Raw genomic sequence first — 17,774 nt, 5'->3', positions numbered from 1 at the left:
ACATATTGCCTCTGATCCTCAGTAGTGAAGATTCAGGAGTTGAGGTACTTGGGTTCAAAGGAGAGAAATCTATTTGGTGTTCCATTATCTGTGGTTTCAAAATTAGATATTTTTTTAATTATTGGCAGGATTATTTGTTCTATTTTTTAAGAGGGTAAATAGTAATTGCCAATCACTCATAGAAAGCTTTGTATGCACCAGGCTGATCACACTAAACTTGTTTCAAAAAGTTCTTAGCAGTCACTGGGTGCAGTAATAAGCTCAACTTGTGTGTCTGGAGAAGAAAGACTCCCAACAGCATGCCAGTCTGCAAAGTGTCAACTTGCATAGCTGCAGAAGAAAGACTCCTAACAGCATGCCAGTGTACATAGCCCACAGCAGATGCTTGGTTACCCAATTTTGTATAATACTTGAGTGGGTGGCCCTGATGTGAAGAGAATAACAATGAACAACTGTGCATGATTAGACATGTGACAGGTACAGACACCTTTTCCAGCCTATGTGAGCAACAACACCCGTGGATTTGCTTTAGCACGCAACACATTATGCACTGTACAGGCGAGAGTTCCGCCAAGGATTAAGTTTAACAGTCTTAGGTCAGAAAACCTCTCCATCCCACCTTTCATAGATGTTGACAATGGCAGGAATAACCAGAAAGTTCGCATTCTAGGTTTGCGACGCCTGGTAGAAAGGCAGCATTACATCCAGCACAGCAGTAACATTTTAGCACTTTCTGGTCACAGCCAAGGACCGGGTGCTAAAGACGTGTGTGGCAAACTAAAACCTTAAACGCGCCTTGGTATGTGATGGACAGAATGTGCAAATTAGCAAGGATCAATACTGATAATCTGCAAGGCCATCAGGGTGTGTTCTGGTATTGAGCGAAATTTTGAGTAGCTGGGAATGTGTGCTCTTTTCGTGAGTCTTGCAGAAAGCACTGGTCTGGTTTTAATGGAGGAAATGTCCAGATTGGGTTTTGCATGGCTCTGTGGTTAGCTAGCAGTCTGGGTTTGCGGCCCTCTGGCATGCCAGTTCTGTCTGAAAGGGCCCCGCATCCTGCCCATCTAACAATGGTAATTGGTGGGCAGATACCACACTGCTCCTTTAAAAGGAGCATCCACACAATGGTTTCAGGAAATCCGCTGTGCATGCAAATTAATCTCCTGGAGTGTCATTTGATGAAAATGTATCTCTAGTTGATAACCTGAAAATATACCATGGATCCAGCCCTCGTGGACCAATGCTGGACACCATTGCTACAAGGAATCTTCCATGCACCCTGAGAACAGATATAACACATGCAGCATGGGGGTAGCAAGACTACCTACCTCACGTACCATGCCCCCTCAGCTGTAGGAGGCGGATGAATTAGCTCCATTCCATAGCCTTCTGGAGAGAAGTGCCAAGGGCACCTTCATGCCCATTCAAACCATGGCCTCTTTCATAACACTTCAGAAAACTACTGGTCCAGACTCAACAATCTTGTTAATCTGCACCTTTGTTCAGCCATTGATAGCTGGCCAAAGAGCACTAAATAAAGGTCAAAGCATCAACTGCCCATTGTTAACTGTCAATCACCAATGTGCGTGAAAAGCAGAAAATGCAAAACCGACAAGAGAACCAGAAGCTGTCCAACTTCAGTAAGACAAGAAGTGCCTCCTTCCCCGCCCGTACAGCCTGCGCAATGCCAGCTGGCACTGAAACATCAGAGCTGTTATTCTTTACAAGGAAAAAGTTTCATATTTTAATTTCAAGCCACTCCTTTATCTTGAAAACTAATTAGCATTGCTCCTCTAGCGCCCAAACACAGCTTTCAGGAGCTACCTACACAGATGCCTAATTTTAATTTCCACGAGAGAGAACTTCTGGCAGTTGCAGATTGAGACTCGGTCAAATACATGACTTCCAAATCAGCCTGGTTCGATGCAGTTTCCCTCTGATTCAGCCCAGAAGGCGCTGGGAGATAAGCGCATTACAAACATGCCCTCCTAGCAGCAAGGGGAGCCATGTGTTAATTAAAGAGAAAGCAGGCACACCGCAATAATCTATCCAGCGCACTTTTACGAGGTGAATTTTCAAATGCAATATAATTTTCGCGCCCTCAGTCTGGCTCTGACACAGACCACAGGTTGGGAACCACTGTACTAAGGAAAACCCATTCCAAAATGGTGTTCAATGTGCATGGGCTTAAATTTGTGCGCATGTCATGCATCATCAGGCAGGTGTGCATTAACACATGCATCATAATGCATGACAGCCTTCTGTATTTGATAGTTTAACACTGCGACCAAGTTCTCACAGCAAATACGTTAAATTTTTTTTTTTTTTTTTTTTTTAAATAAAGAAAAATTGCTCCCTGGGGTGGAGGGGGGAGAGAAACCAGCTTGCACTTTGCTGCAGAAGAGTAATTGTAAAAAAAATAAATAAAAGAGAGCGGGACAAGGAGCAGAGAAATATAAAGGATGTGTAAATAGATGAGGTAGCACTTTGAAGCTGCTGGCCCCACATAAAAAATAAAAGAAACAAAGCGGGGGAGAGCAAGGAAACACAGGCACACCCAGGAAGGCCTGATACTTGAAGACAAAATAGGAGTCCGTCTGAAGGCAGTGAAGGAAGGATATAACACACCCAGTCAGAGCACTGTGAAACCAAAATGGTCCAGGAGCACAGCAAACACAAAAATAGGGCGCAATATCATCTAATCAAGAGCATACACCAGAGATGGACAACAAAGCCATCCAATCACGAGCAGGGGGCTGACCTAAGCCCATACTATGAATATGATATGTATGGGAAACACAGCTAATGCTGTCTGCTGCCAAGACCTAAAAATGGGACAGGAAGCATTTCAACAGCAGATAGAAAGATGAATCTGCATAACTGGGGGCTGAAGACCAAAGCAGCCAATTCCTCACATGTGATCACCTGAAGATTTAATTTCAGCTGAATTCCCATTTATTTTGTGTTGGTGTAGAAAACAAAATTGAGTACACCAATGTACTGAATACGATTGGCCGATTAGGAAGAAAAAGAGGCCATTTAGAAAGAGGTTTTTTGAAAACATGCATCTATATGGGTGGAAGTAGTGAGGAATCCAATCTATATGGGTGGAAGTAGTGAGGAATTCAAACAAACTTAGCAAGTTTTGCTTTGTCAAATGGGGAAACCTCGTTTTTTAAGTGGTGCATGGACTTCTAAGGGATTGGAGGCTGGAGTCCAAGGCCCACAAGAGAAGGAGGAAGCTCTCTGAAGACAACTGAAACTCAATATATTTCAAGAGTTTTTAGTAGGTCTCTAAGCAGTAACTCACTATTAACAAATGGTTTGAAGTGGTACATTAGCAGTGGTGGCTTCTCCGTGTGGGCGGAGCGTCAACCCCCCCCCCCGCCAGCAGCAGAAGCTACAAACCTTTTGCAAGGAAGGGACAATAAACTACATTTATAGTCCCTTCCTTGTAAAAGGGGCGGGCCATGGGGTGACGAGCAGTGAGGGGAGTGCACTGTGCACCCCACTCACGTGCCATGTATGTTTGGCCGACCGTCACGTGCCGGCCAAACATACATGCGCAGAAGGCGGTCTCCGGTCCAGCAACACAGTTGCCGGGCTGGAGAGAGCCTGCACAGGCTCCCAGTCTGCCTAGGGGTGCCCTGGCTGGGCGCTCCCAGCCAATCTTGACGCTGCTCTGAGCAGCGTCAGGATTGGTGCAGGCCAGGCTGGGTACCTGTGCCTGTCTGCAGAACGGAAGAGAGGAGCGGTGCGGCGAGAAGCGTCGTGGAGGTAAGTTTATCTTATTTATTTTTTAAATAAAAATTTCTTTACCGCCCTGCCCTCCCCCCATGCCACCCCGCCCCGTCCCCTGTAACCTCAGCAAGCTGCTGCTGTACATTAGTAGGAGCTATATGCTCTGCTGGGATTTGCCTTCTTATCCTGGAGAATGTAAACAATGGGAAATTCGGAGGAGCTAGATGCATTTATCAAATTGGGTTGACATGTAATTTATTCTTGCAAGAGAAAGGTTAAAGAAATTATTTACAAATAAGGTCAGTGAGAAGTTCAACTGACGTATTTTGGTCAGGATAGTTTCTGTTACCTGTGCTTATTTAAGGCCTGCGTAGTACTCAGATAAACTCATCAGATAAATTCATCATTTTACGGTGCACAGAGTTCAGCTCTGTTCAAGCACAAATCTCCTTCAACAGAACAACCTGTTTGGATTTCAATGTGCAGACACAATTCTAAACTAATTTTTGAAAAGTCTAGCGGTTAAAACTGACGGCTAAAGGGGGAAAAAATAGATACGTTCCATTAAGAGAAGACATGCGTTTTAAAAGATTCTTGACCGTGAATACTTCTCCATATATATTATTTTATCATTAAAACCCTGTTTCTCAGCACTACACCAGAAAAATGCTTCTCCTCTTAAAAGTAGCTTATTACTATGACTGCGTTTTATCCAATTTGGAATTTCTATTCTCTAACTAAGCTGATTTCTCTGCCTCTATAAAAACCTCTTCTCTATATCCACCTATATAGAACTCAGCTTATGCTCTAAGCCTGAAACAAGTAACAAGGTGATGGATGAGATGGTGTTCATAATACCAATGGATTGGGATGCGGCCCTGAGTTATTACCGGTGGCCGAGATTAATTCAAGCATTCCATCCATCACTTTTTTGTATACTTTACTAAGTCTGAAGTCAGGCAGCCCTATTAGGGTTCACCACATGCTCTCCACTCAATGTACTGCTTAGGTTCATGGTAAAAACAAAATCAAACATCCCTTTACACAAAACTTGTGCCCACTGAATTGTTACCGCACTGTGCTCCTTCCGTATGTATAGTGCACTGAAGGCCGCTGGGGAAGATTTTGTGGTTTATAAAACAGGTTTGAATAAAAAATAAAATAACCACATAGATCTAGCTCAGTGGAGCCCAAATCTCAACCAACACCACAGACAACACGTCTCCTGATATTTCATGGTGTGCACGTATTGGAAAGGCGACCCCTGCTCCTGCGGCTGCACTTGGTACGGTCCACTCAACCACTTTAGTTTCAGCGAATGGATATCAAGTTAAAGTTTCTTTTCAAAATGAACAGATGTCCTTCCACTTGTCAATCTCTTGACAGGTGCCCCCGGAAAGATGCAACTCCAAATCCATTTAAGTTTTAAAAGCTTCGGGAAGAAAGCACCCCTCCAAAATAGCCCATCCAGTAGAATCTGCAAAAACATAGTTTTGTTTCAAAGGAAACAGAAGCCAACATCAAAAAGGAAAACTTTTAGAAAAAAAACAGGTTCAGACAAACCAGGAGTTATGGTAATCCAGACCCGTCCGTCATCGCTGACTGGGACCCAAGCCCACACTTCCCCCAGAGCTCCGAAGTCTGGGTGATTCAGGGTGTCCAAGGGCACGTGCGCCGCAAGGTATGAGCTGTGATGCTCACCAGTGCAGAGCGCCTAGGGCTGACTCAACACCACGCACTTCCTCTACATTTATAGCATGGCTTTGTGGGTGGCGGCGAGCTTTCTCTGGAAGCATCCAGGTGTTTTTCATTGCTGTGTCAACACTCACCCCGTGATCACATCCAAACATGAAGCGCTGAAAAGGCTTCAAGTTGCCTCCAAACCACCAGGGGTACCAGCGTGAATCCAGGACTCCAGGCTGGCTGTTTCATTCCAGTTTTCTAGGTAGCCCTCAGACTAGCAGTGCTCCTGGCTGGACTCACACCTTATGCCTCCAGGGTTCCCGACCACCCTCGTGCCATGAAGGCTCCAGGCTTTACTGGAACGCAAGAACTGCAGGCTGCCCCAGTACACTCTGTGCCCCATTGAAACAGCCAGGAATCCAGAATGCCATTGAACCCCCTGAATTGCAGTCCCGCCTGGCACAATCACTCTTCCACACAACCCTCTTACTTCTAGTGGTCCTGGTTGCCCACGAACCTCATACCATCAAGACTTTAGAACTCCCTCCTACTGCGAGTGCTTTAAATGGAAACACAGAGGTGCTGGTACTCACTATCTACACTAGTTGTTTGCATTACATTGGAGAAGTTCCACTCTCCCATTTAATGTACTGCAGAAGTGCTGAGAAGTGCAGGTGCTGTTCCTTTAAAATTAAAGAAGTGCAGGGACTCGGTACCAGGTTGCTCCTGCCTATTCAAAGCCCTGACTACTGCCGGAGCTCCAGAATGGCAAAGAACTAACACAAACTAGGTTGGCATCAAATCGCTAGGTCTTTAAGTTGCCATCGATCTGCCGACGATTTAGGTTGTCATTGTATCATCAACCTTCACTCTAGACACAAACCACCAGAGCTCTTCACTGCCAGGGCTCCAGACACTGCCACATAACAATTATTTTCATGTTGCCCACTCATTGCCAGTGCCCCCAGCTACCCTCATGCCACCAGCACTCCGCACTACCCTTTACTGGCACGCTTCAGACTACCATTTACCCATATACTACCCCTATTTACCACATACCAGGTGCCAAATCTACACACCGGGGGGGGGGGTTAGAGGTACTGAGGTACCTACTAGTGTTTTAGAATTCAAAAATATATAACTAAGAGCCTGGGAGATGCAACAGCCGCTGGTAGGGCCTGGATCATAGCCAAGCGTAAGTTTGTGCAAGGCGTGAAAGGTGACCCATCAAAACATGTTTGTAGAATAGATTGGTTTGTTTTCACGCCTGGTTGCGAAATGGCTGGTAGAATAAAAACAAACATGAAAAAGCAAAACTATTATCCTGGTAAATTAATAGTAGCGTGTGACCGCAGGTCGCAGTTATGACTACCGGGAATAGTAACGATCACAGGGTTCACTCAAAACTGTGCTGTAGATTCTCAACTACACCCCACCACCATGACCGTGGTGCACACTGGTTGGAGGATAGTGACGACGACCATCACACACAGTGAGGACCATTGCATATGGTGACGTTCCGGCGAACGGTGATGACCTGGGTGCACTATCACATCCCTGAGCCCCAGTCATCACTGAAGGCTGTAACAACCAGATTTGTTTTACTCCTATTGCAGTTCCCTGCTATTGCACAATCTTTTCTAGCTGAGGTGTACCGGTCCACGAAGACTGTGGTTATGTGTCAATACCCCTTCTGTAGCACAATGTGCAGCACTCATGATGCCATCTATGCTGTATACCGCCCAAACCGCGTCATTCCAGCCAAATATCTGTGTCTTGGTTTTCCTCTCTAACAAATATTGAAAATCTCAAAAAATACTGGCCTCCTATATTATGCCCTACAGGAAATGGAATTTGAATATGAAAATACAAAAAAGATCGGGGCCTGATTTAGATTTTGGCGGACGTGTAACTCCGTCACAAGGGTGTTGGAAATCCCATCCGGCGGAATATCAATCCCATTATTTCCTTTTGATGGAGTAACCCGTCCGCCTAAATCTAAATCAGGCTCAAAGTCTCCTACTCTGAAGCTGTAAAACTGGAACAGGGCCTGTCCTGCCAGAGTCCACAGGCATTTCTGTTGGCCAACTTCTCGCCCACACACACTCTTCTAGGTCTTTTCCATTACTGCTGAGTATATTAAGCCTGTCCTGTACACAGAAGACGGTGCATGGCCTAGCCATGCTTGTGTGTGTGGCCTACAGGTTGCAGCATCCTGTGGTTGCAAATCGTAAGACAAGATTCTCAGTCTCAAACAGTCTCCGATATCTGCACCGCTAAACAGGCTAGAAGAGTGCAGGTCCCTTGCAAGAACTTTCAACATGCAGAACACCTGACTGAAGTATATAATGCAAATCACATGCAAATGCTCACCAAACAGAAGTGTGGGTGACCACGTGCTGTAAGGAGAGTATTTACCAGATACTGATCAACCCCTGCCGGCCAGAATCTGCCCGGCGTGTCATGTGAAAAGTAACCACCTACGTTGTGTCTGCTCCCAACAAAAAAGCACTCAGGACTTGTTTCCTTGGATTCTGACAGGAAAATTAAGATTTTCTGAAGAAAAAAAACACACCAGAAGAATAAGGGGGTCATTCCGACCCTGGCGGCCGGCGTTATGTTGGCGGTAACACCGCCAACAGGCTGGCGGTGTTCCGCCAGCAATTCTGACCGTGGTGGAAAAGCCACGGTCAGACCGCCGGCCCCTCCTCTTTCCCGCCAGGCTTCCGCCTGGCGGGCATAATCCCCAGGGCAGCGGTGCAAGCACCGCTGCCCTGGGGATTATGAGTCCCCGACCGCCAGCCTGTCCGTGGCGGTAAACACCGCCATTGAAAGGCTGGCGGTAAGGGGACTGGGGGGGGCCCTGGGGGCCCCTGCACTGCCCATGCACTTGGCATGGGCAGTGCAGGGGCCCCCAGGCATAGCCCCATCGCGCATTTCACTGCCCGAAGGGCAGTGAAATGCGCGACGGGTGCTACTGCACCCGCTGCACATCAACATTGCCACCGGCTCTATTACGAGCCGGCGGCAATGTTGATGTGCCATTTCCAATACCGCCGGCAATGGCGGTATTCTGTCTCCCCCGGCCTCGGCGGTCTGAAGAAAAGACCGCCGAGGTCGGAATGACCACCTAAATGCCTGCCACATCCCTGACGAAATACTGCAAACAGCAGTGATGGGCACAGAAGTGAGGACAGAGACAACACTGCTCAGGAAATGGCCTGGGATAGCAATGTATCGAATTGTTGGTTATGTATCAGTTTGTGTACACCAGTCTGTCTTACTGTACCAATAAATTACTTTGCATTGTGGTGCATTGTCACACAGCAGCCTTTCCTGATAACTGGCAAGTCCCGTTAAGCCTCCACGTCTGCCACTACAGAAGGATCTTACCTGTGACAGAGGCTCACTAACTGTGGCCTATACTGCTGCCTGAGGGATACAGCAGCAATCCAGGTAGCCCTGGGTCATCCAGAGATAGGAACCCTGATGTGACCGGTCCCTAGTCTGAGCTCCCATCTAAGGCTTACAGAGCCCCAGTACACCTCGCAGCTCACTTGTAGGTCTCAAGAGGTCCCACATCAGGTGGACCCTCTGTCTGTCAATCCATCCAGCTCTCCCACCCCATTGTGTTTATATATATGTATGTGAGTTATATAGTCCAAACATACAGTGACCTTTTAAGGCATAAGCACCGTGGGAAATTGCCCAGGGTCCCCTGGGAAAGTAAACTATCTCCCTTTGGCGCATGTCTGTGCATTAGAATATCATTATTTCTCTTCTTCTTCTCTCAGCCTACCACTCCCTCTGTCTCTCTTTGCCAACTGTCATCTAAATGATTTTTGGGGTCCTCGGAAAGACATATTTCAGCTGTTTTGTGTGAAACCCATTTCCAAAAGGTTGCTCGCCATCATGCGGGCTACAAGCAGCACAAAAGTGAGTAATAAAATTCAAAGTTTATTACTACAGGGGGCTCCAAAGTATATTTGCCTGGGGCACCTAAAAGCCTTAAGATGACACTGCAAACATAAGTGTAAAGCAACAAAGTGCTATACACTTTTGTTGATCAGTGTTCACGAATGCCTGCATATCTGATGCTGGTCTAGGCAGCATGTCTACCAGAAAAAAGGGCATCTAGGCACATGGAAGCATGTCTATTAGTCTTGGTGCAAAACTGCCGGTTTGTGTGCTCATCTTTGTTCATGGCATCCTGAATGTTGATTGGCTGGTGGATTTGAAATTTTGTTAGTATAGATGCGCAGCTATCTGTGGGTTTATTGATATTTCTGCCCACAGGCACGTGTACACACATACCTTTGGGTGCGCACATACTTGTAAATAGTGTGTCTGTGCACAAAAAGAAACACATCGAAAGCTTGAATTAGGGTACGCGCTGCCCTAGAATTGAGGCTAAACAAAGCAAAATTGCACCTGGGCTGGAGTTTTTCAGAAATCACAATCTAGGAATGAGAAGGCCAGTAACTTTGAAGGGGTCTGCATTCTCCAGTACATTGAACCCATCAGCACTACTGGTCCGAGGGGGGGGGGGGGAGCTTACACCTATGCTTCACACCCCAGTGGTCAGGACTTTCCTAAAATACTCTCGTGGGAGCTGCTGCAGGTGACCTCCCTGTACACTCGCCTGTGCTGGTGAAACAATGCATGGGACCTGATAGCTTGTAAAACAGCTCACACCTTCTTTCACCCGCCTGGTGTCTGCTTGCAGGCACGTAGAGATAACAATCCGAGCTCAGAGAAGGGCCCTGCTCCCAGCTCTCTCGGGTTACATCTCATTATTACACCCCTGGTGTAATGGCGCTGCTGCCCCTAACAAGGAGCACTGCTTGGGTTACAACTGCCCTCGCGCGCTCTCTCCAGCCAAAGCCTCGGCCCTCCGCCGAAAAGGGCGGGCGGAAGCGAAAAGAGCAGTTCCGGCTTTAAATGAAAACAACGCGACAATTCAAAACGACGCATGCGCACAGAGGCGAGCACGTGTGCCGGGCAGATGGCACGCACCAAGGAACCCCTGCATGAAAAACACATCACCGACAAAATGCTACTGCAATTATCATCATCCTAATAATTATTACTGGTTGTAATAATAACACCAAACAAATGGAAAGTGATGAAATGCATATCCGACAAATGTGCACGAATGATAGCAATTATTATAAATGTTACCATTAGCTAGATTAGTTCATCATTAGCACAACAATTATATCATTTCCAATAATGCGCACAATGTTAAATGGCAGCCTGGATTGCTTAGCATCAAATGCAGCATAGCAGCTCCCGCTTGGAACCTTTGCTAAATTATGAGCGGTTGCAGCCGTAACTGAGTGAGTAAATGCACCTGTTGCAGAGATCTGCATGTAGCCTGTAGGTCACAGGTTCAAATTCTTATGGTCTAGTTTTTCTGTCTAACTTTGGAGACACATAGCATTGGTGGTCCTCAGGAGAGGCATCTGTTCTTAACAGTGTCTTCTCAGGTGGAAGAATCAGCATTTTATAAGCTAGTTTAATAATAATATCTGGTTAATAATGATTGAGACCATGAGCTACTGGTCTTTACTTGATGTCTGAAATCTTACTTTCCAGACAGAAAGCTCTTCTGGCGTATTAAGAGGCCCGCTCTGCATCACCCCAGGACTTTCAACTGGGATGAAGGACTGCAGATAGCCTGTGCTAACGCGCGCTCCCTGCAACACAGGCCCAGAGATGCGACCGCCACAGCCCTTCATGCTAGAAGGCAGGGTTTGTTGCTGTGTCAGGCTGTTTTAGGACCACCAAATAATTCTGTCAAGCCTCATGGATGGCTCATTACTGTCTGAAAGCCTCCCCCTCATATTCAGTGCTTTAATTAGAATGAAAAATGTTGGGGGGAGTCTCTAAAATGGGTGTGGCCAAAAAAGTAACTACAAATATTTTCAAGGAGGTATGGTCTATATACTTAGGGAACAGCTTAAAAGATGTGAACTCAAATCATGTACTTTACATAGTTTGCTACCCGACAGCTACTTGGGTGTGAGTTTTCTGTCAGTATATCCAAGCATATCACACAATAATTAATACATACACATACATGCCAACAGACCCCCGACTAATGTAGGAGACAGTTTTTTAAGCCACAAAATGGCTGTGTTTTATCTGCATCTCAAGCTTAAAATCACTTCTGCTGCAATATAAGGAGATGGTGAAAAAACATCCCCTCTATTTTTTCACAATCTTTCACTCTACAGTTTTAAATTGTTGGCATGCATGCATACACCTTAAACCAACCAGCTCTAGTAACTTGCCAATGGTTGTCAGCACTGGTTTCAATTTGCATCAGAAAAATGAATAAAGAGAGTGAGATTGTTGTGAATTAATAACGTCAAAGATCTGTGGAAGGGGAGTGGCCCTGTAAGTGTCTCAGTCTCCTGTTCTTCCCTTGACATCATTTTCCTCTGCAGCCTCTCTCTACCTTTTCTCCCTACATATGTTTCTGAAACCCCTCCATCTGTATATCTCAAACTTCATTTCCCGTCTCTCCATCACTGTATCTCTGTTTTGACTGATGGATTAGATGTGCTTGTAGTATCAACATCTTGTGACCCAGTGCCAGGCAATGTGAGAAACTCGCTCTGCTTTCAGTGTGAGTTCTGACATTTTTTTAGTTCTCCGCAGCATAGTATGACCATGTGCCTTTGAATAATCAGCAGAGCCTTGTGATATATCGCAGCAGACAGACCAGTGCTTCACCTAAGAGAGTTCAGAGGGTTAGTGCACTTTGTAGAAATCTGTGACTAACCCAAAGGTCATTATTCAGAATCTCATTATGGTTAGTTTGTCCGTTCAGCAGTCAGAGGTTGACAAAATGAATCTATTAAGTTTGATAATAACATATTATTCCAGGCATAACCAAGCCACAGCATGTGGCAGCAAGCGCTATGTAAAATACAAGTCTATGGCAGAATGCGCTATGTAGAAGTAAGATCACCGCAGCAAGAATTACATAAAACACAAGTTATCTACCGAAAGTAACAACAGACACAAGTCTTCACGTAGCTATCAACCTGTCACAGATGATGGCTGAATTGCACGATTTCCTCTTTGCTTATGAAAACATTCTCTCCATGGTCCCATCCCCTCCGGCTGCATGCAGAGACCCAGCAGCACACTGGAAAATCTATGTCCACACATTTGCATCTCTGAAGAAAACACCTTGCACACCTGTGTTACAAGCCCTTTGTGCATGTGAAAGCCCTGTGCTCCTTTCGTGACTCAGAACACTCCCCATGTGTGTATGCGAGGATGATGGCTTAGACAAGGATGCAAACAGTCAAAAGGCCTCTCTTTGACCTCTCCGCCCTTGCTGGTCTTCAAACAAGACACCAAGAAACATTTCGCTGTTTGCTTCTTTCCCGCAGCAGGGAATGAAGCCCAGTTTAGGCTCCTGCTGAGCAAGACTTGCAGTTTGGGGGAAAGAAAACTGCAACGGATTTGTCATTGAAAGCTGAGGCGAGAAGAGCTGGAGCCAAGTTGAGTGTGTGATCCTACCACAGGCAGGCGAATGGGATGACTGTGGACCTGGAGGCGGGAGAACAGTAGGGCCTACTGTATTTGTAGTAGACGGGGAAATGGAACAACTACATGGGCTTTGTGGTGGGAGGCTAGCGAGCGAGCCTATGGTATGGCTCAGCAAGCAGAGGAATAGAAAGTCAGGGCAGGCCTGTTGGCCACTATCCACTGCTGATATCTATGCAGTTAGTCTCAACTAAATGTAGAGTTTGCTTTCCTTGTATGCTCTGACCATCTGCCACTTTCAGATGTAGACCCCTTCTGGAACAAGCCTCGACTGTATGCACCTAGGGACCACCTCATCTTCACCTACTGCAGACTGCAGAGGTGAACAGCTACTGTACTGAGTACTATGCTAAGGGTGAGGTCCACTTCTGGTTCAAACAACTGAACAAGAAAGTACGGGGCACCGAGGCCAGAGGAAGCAGTCTATCTCCTCAGATCAAAACAAAGGGAAGCAAACTCAAAGTCTCCCCTCGAAACGACCAACTCAGCGAGTCCCGTCCCAGTGCAGTAGATTGGCATTGTAGGATGAGCCCTAATTTAGCCCAGGGAGGACCTGATAGTAAAGTGATGTTGTGGCAAAAGGTTAGAGCTCCATGTGGTGGTCAGACCCTGGTCTCTGGAATTAGAATGTAAGCACCCTACGGCTGCCCTGCTGTGATTGGCCATTGTGAAAGATGAAGAAGGAGTCCCAAATGTTGAGGTACTCACTAAAAGCGTCACAAATGCAAGCATTGTTGGCATCTGGGCATAATGTCCATGGACTCGTTGAGTACGGCTCCAAGCACAATCCCCTGTTCTACACAACAGAGCCCCATGCTCCATTCACCCTTGCTGCAGCTATACTGTCTGTGCCCTGGACAAACCTATCTGTTCTTTTGGAAGTCTTATAGAGGACTATGCTACCATGGCCATGCAAGACAAGTCAGGTTTGTGCAACAAAGGTCGATAGGTGTACCACAAGTTTCTGATGGGTAGGTGGTTCCGTTTCTTGCATAGTTCCCACCCACATCCACAATCTTAGAAAAACATTAGGTACACTGAAGCTCCTTCAGTTCCCAGTACTCTTAATCCAGGAGCTTACAAACATATAACACTGACTCAAGTGCCATGAGGGGATCTGCTTGCAAGCGAGTTCAATATCCATGTCCGGACACAACTGTGAGGTCTTTATTGGTGGCCTTTCCTAGTTCTACAATGTCCTGCAACTGTGACATTAAAATATAGTCACAAGACACATTCCTATCGCACAACTTGAAACCTATTCTATTCACTCCTTAAAGATGCTTGGTGGAACCTTGCTTTGGAAAACATTTCATGAATATACATCAGCCATCCAGGGATGCAGGGGGGTTATGCCAAACCCTGCCAACCGACTGGCTGGGAATCCCTCCTTTTATTACTGATAACATTCTGAAGCAAACAAGATAGACCAGGAACATGTAAGCAAAGCGAATAAGATAAGGTAACATGCGTATTTGTTAGGCACACATTTCCGTGGGGGCTTCGTGGAGCTACGTGACAGATGTTTGTTACACAACTTAACAGTACTTGAAATTAATTTAAATTAATGAAACCAAAATCAGGTGAAAATATTAACATATCTGTCTAACAACAAATAGGCAGCAGCTCTACAAAGCAGGAAGAGTGACATGGATGTGTTTTCCAAAGGATAACAATAGCAACCATTTGTACATCTAACACAGGGGTGCCCAACCTCAGTCCAGGAGTGGCTGGTGCTTACCAGATTTAGGCTATTCACATACAATGAATTTAGCTATAATGGATGTACGTGGAATTCACTTATATAGTCATTGGTTGTCCCAAAACTTTCAAATCTTGGACCTACATTGGACGCCTATGAACTAACAGCTCCATAATGGGCAAGGTGGATGTTTACGACGCAGGTGCATTTCTGCCATTACCATTAGCATCTTCTTAAAAAAAGCTCTTTCGCTAATATGATACCATCAGACGTACCATAAAGGGAAGCCGGTAAACAGACATCCACGTGTAGCCATGTTATAACTTAGCAAGAGTGAATGGACCACAGCAGAGATCCTGGGCATTTGGGCGTCTCTAGAAGTGAATAAATATTAAGGGGGCGGGGCCACTGGACCTCAGATAAAACTGGTGGAACCACCTAGAATACATATATGTATATATATATATATATATATATATATATATACACACACACACAAATATAGCCAAACACAATGCCAGATTTCAACATTTTAAGCAAACAACACGTTTGAAGTTACAGGAATGTGGACGCATTCATGTGTGTGACAAGGTGCACTGAATGTTTGTTTTTCTTTTCTGTGTGGCCTCTTGGAGCAGTCGGCTGCTTAGGTGGGGGGGGGCCGGGGGAGGAGAGGGGCAGAGACTACAGTGTCTGGGAAGCGCTTCAAAGCCAGTCTTAGCAGAAGCATGGCGCTTCTTGGTGTCGTCTGCTGTGAGGAGGATGGGAGAAGCAATCAATGAGGGTTAAGTAGCAGTGACTGTCTGTATTCTCCCGGGAGAGGGGGTGTCAGTTGTGGAAAATACAAAAAAAATAGCCCTGATCGGAAAACTCACAGCTCTCTCGACTCATCCCACGCAGGCATGCCCAACGAGAAGGGAAAGTTACTCTGAGCTGCGTAAATTAAACAAACCAGCACGCCGAGGGTTCAACCCACCTCCCCCTCCACAAGCCACACACACAATAGCATCCAAAAAGCAGAATTGTGCACAGTTTCTGCTCTGGTGAAAATTGTTTCCTGAAAAAATCTAATTTCAAGCAGTTTACATTTTTTGTGTCAAATCTGCTAACGTTATTTTACGTAAACAAACAATCACCAGTTCGCTAAATACATAAACAATGCGGGATCGTAGGGAAGGATGAGAGGGCGGTTCAGCCCTCCCGTGAAACATAATCAGACCAAGACTCTCTGAAACCAAGAAGAGAAATGCCAATCAAATCTCAAAATGAGTCCCACTCGCTGGAAAGGTCCTTACCAGTTTCATGGTACTGTTATTCTGTTCCCAGCGCCACAGCATTACGTTCATCTTCCGCGTGAAGGGGGCAACTTTAAAACACCTGCCAGGGGGCCAGGCAGCGCGGTCCGTGCCACGCATGTGCCCGGGTCACTGCGGCCCCGGTGTGGTGGCACTGCACCTCGGCGCCCACTCTCCGCGGCAGGACCTGTGCCTGTCGCCCCTCTCCATCTTCTCAGTGCACCATAAAGGGGCCGTGGGACCTGGACCCCTCCTCCTCCAACCGACCGCGAAGAGCAGCTTTGAGGAGGCAGCTGGGCGCGGGACAAGCGGAGCTCCCCTCCCCCTGCAGAGCAAGCACTGCACAGATTGGGCATTCAGGGCTCAATGGGCCGTGCCAGCATCCCAGGCAAGGGGTGTGATTAACCCTGCGCGCGGAGCGCTTCGGGGCAGGGATCGAGGAGTGCGGCTTCCGAGCCTGGCGAGGTGACCTTAGAACCCGGTGAAGCCTGTGAGGGGAGGGTCCGAGCAAGCCCCGAGAGAGGAGAGCCCATGTACCTGACGAGGAGAGCGTCAGAGCCTGGTAAGAGTCCTGTAAAGTCAGAACCCTGCAAGGTCAGCTTCAGAGCAAGCCTCAAGAGAGGAGAGCTCATGTACCTGAGGAGGAGAGCGTCAGAGCCTGGCAAGGATAGCTTGAGAGTCCTGTAAGATCAGAACCCTGCAAGGTCAGCTTCAGGGCAAGCATCTAGTCAGGCGAGCATAGAACCCTGTGACGAGAGGGTGAGAGCAAGCCTCAAGAGAGGAGAGCTCATGTACCTGACGAGGAGAGCGTCAGAGCCTGGTAAGGATAGCATAAGATTCTTGTAAGGTCAGAACCCTGTAAATAAGCTTAAAACACTGTGACAAGAGAATAAGGGCAAGCCTCAAGAGAGGGCAGCTCATGACCTGGCAAGGAGAGCATCAAAGCATGGTATGGATAGCATAAGAGTCCTGTAAGTCAGAACCCTGTAAGGTCAGCTTCTGAGCAAGCAAATAGTCAAGTGAGCTTAAAACCCTATGACGACTGAAACCTGAGGCAAGAGGTTAGGAGTAAGCCTTAAGTGAGGAGAGCTCATGTACCTAATGAGGAGAGCGTCGGGACCTGGTAAGGATAGCTTAAGAGTCCTGTAAACTCAGAACCCTGCAAGGTCAGCTTCAGAGCGAGCCTCAAGAGAGGAGAGCTCGTGTGCCTGGAAAGGAGAGCGTCAGAGCCTGGTAAGAAAAGCATAAGAGCCCTGTAAGGTCAGCTTCACAGCAAGTCCCTAGACAAGGGAGCTTAGAACCCTGTGACGACTGAAAGCCGCGGTGAGAGGGTCAGAGCAAGCATCAAAAGAGGAGAACTCATGTACCGGACGAACAGAGCGCCAGAGCCTGGTAATGATAGAATAAGAGTTCTGTAAGGTCAGAGCCCTGCCAATGTCGGCTTCAGAGCAAGCCTCTAGTCAGACGAGCTTAGAACCATGTGACGAGAGAGTCAGAGCAAGCATCAAGAAAGGAGAGCTCATGTACCTGGCGAGGAGAGCGTCAGAGCCTGGTAAAGATAGCTTAAGAGTCCTGTAAAGTCAGAACCCTGCCAGGTCACCTTCAGAGCAAGCATCTAGTCAGGCGAGCATAGAACCCTGTGACGAGAGGGTCAGAGCAAGCCTCAAGAGAGAAGAGCTCATGTACCTGGCAAGGATAGCTTATGAGTCCTGTAAAGTCAGAATCCTGCCAGGTCAGCTTCAGAGCAAGCCTCAAGAGAGGAGAGCTCATGTGCCTGGAAAGGAGTG

At 46.8% G+C, this 17,774-nt stretch overlaps 1 protein-coding gene and 1 long non-coding RNA gene across 7 annotated transcripts in view; one reads left to right on the top strand and one right to left on the bottom strand.

Annotated features, from left to right (window-relative positions):
- The window catches only part of NAV2 (neuron navigator 2), a 523,029-nt gene that overhangs the window by 433,366 nt on the left and 71,889 nt on the right, over positions 1-17,774 (bottom strand). The window contains exon 1 of one of the 6 annotated variants that reach the window (XM_069221923.1): positions 15,988-16,307. The exons of the other annotated variants lie outside the window; for them this stretch is intronic. Coding sequence (XP_069078024.1) covers positions 15,988-16,107 — 120 coding nt within the window. The 5' untranslated portion in view covers positions 16,108-16,307. Of the gene's footprint in view, positions 1-15,987; positions 16,308-17,774 lie in introns of those variants that run through there. 6 annotated transcript variants of the gene reach the window in all.
- LOC138283811 (uncharacterized) overlaps positions 16,421-17,774 on the top strand; it is a 43,319-nt gene continuing 41,965 nt past the window's right edge. The window contains exon 1 of the long non-coding RNA XR_011201310.1: positions 16,421-16,549. This is a non-coding gene — a long non-coding RNA (uncharacterized lncRNA). The remainder of the gene's footprint in view (positions 16,550-17,774) is intronic.

This window comes from Pleurodeles waltl, chromosome 3_1 (genome assembly GCF_031143425.1).
Source record: "Pleurodeles waltl isolate 20211129_DDA chromosome 3_1, aPleWal1.hap1.20221129, whole genome shotgun sequence".
Classification (NCBI taxonomy): Eukaryota; Metazoa; Chordata; class Amphibia; order Caudata; family Salamandridae; genus Pleurodeles; species Pleurodeles waltl.
This window is presented reverse-complemented; position numbering and strand designations above follow the sequence as displayed.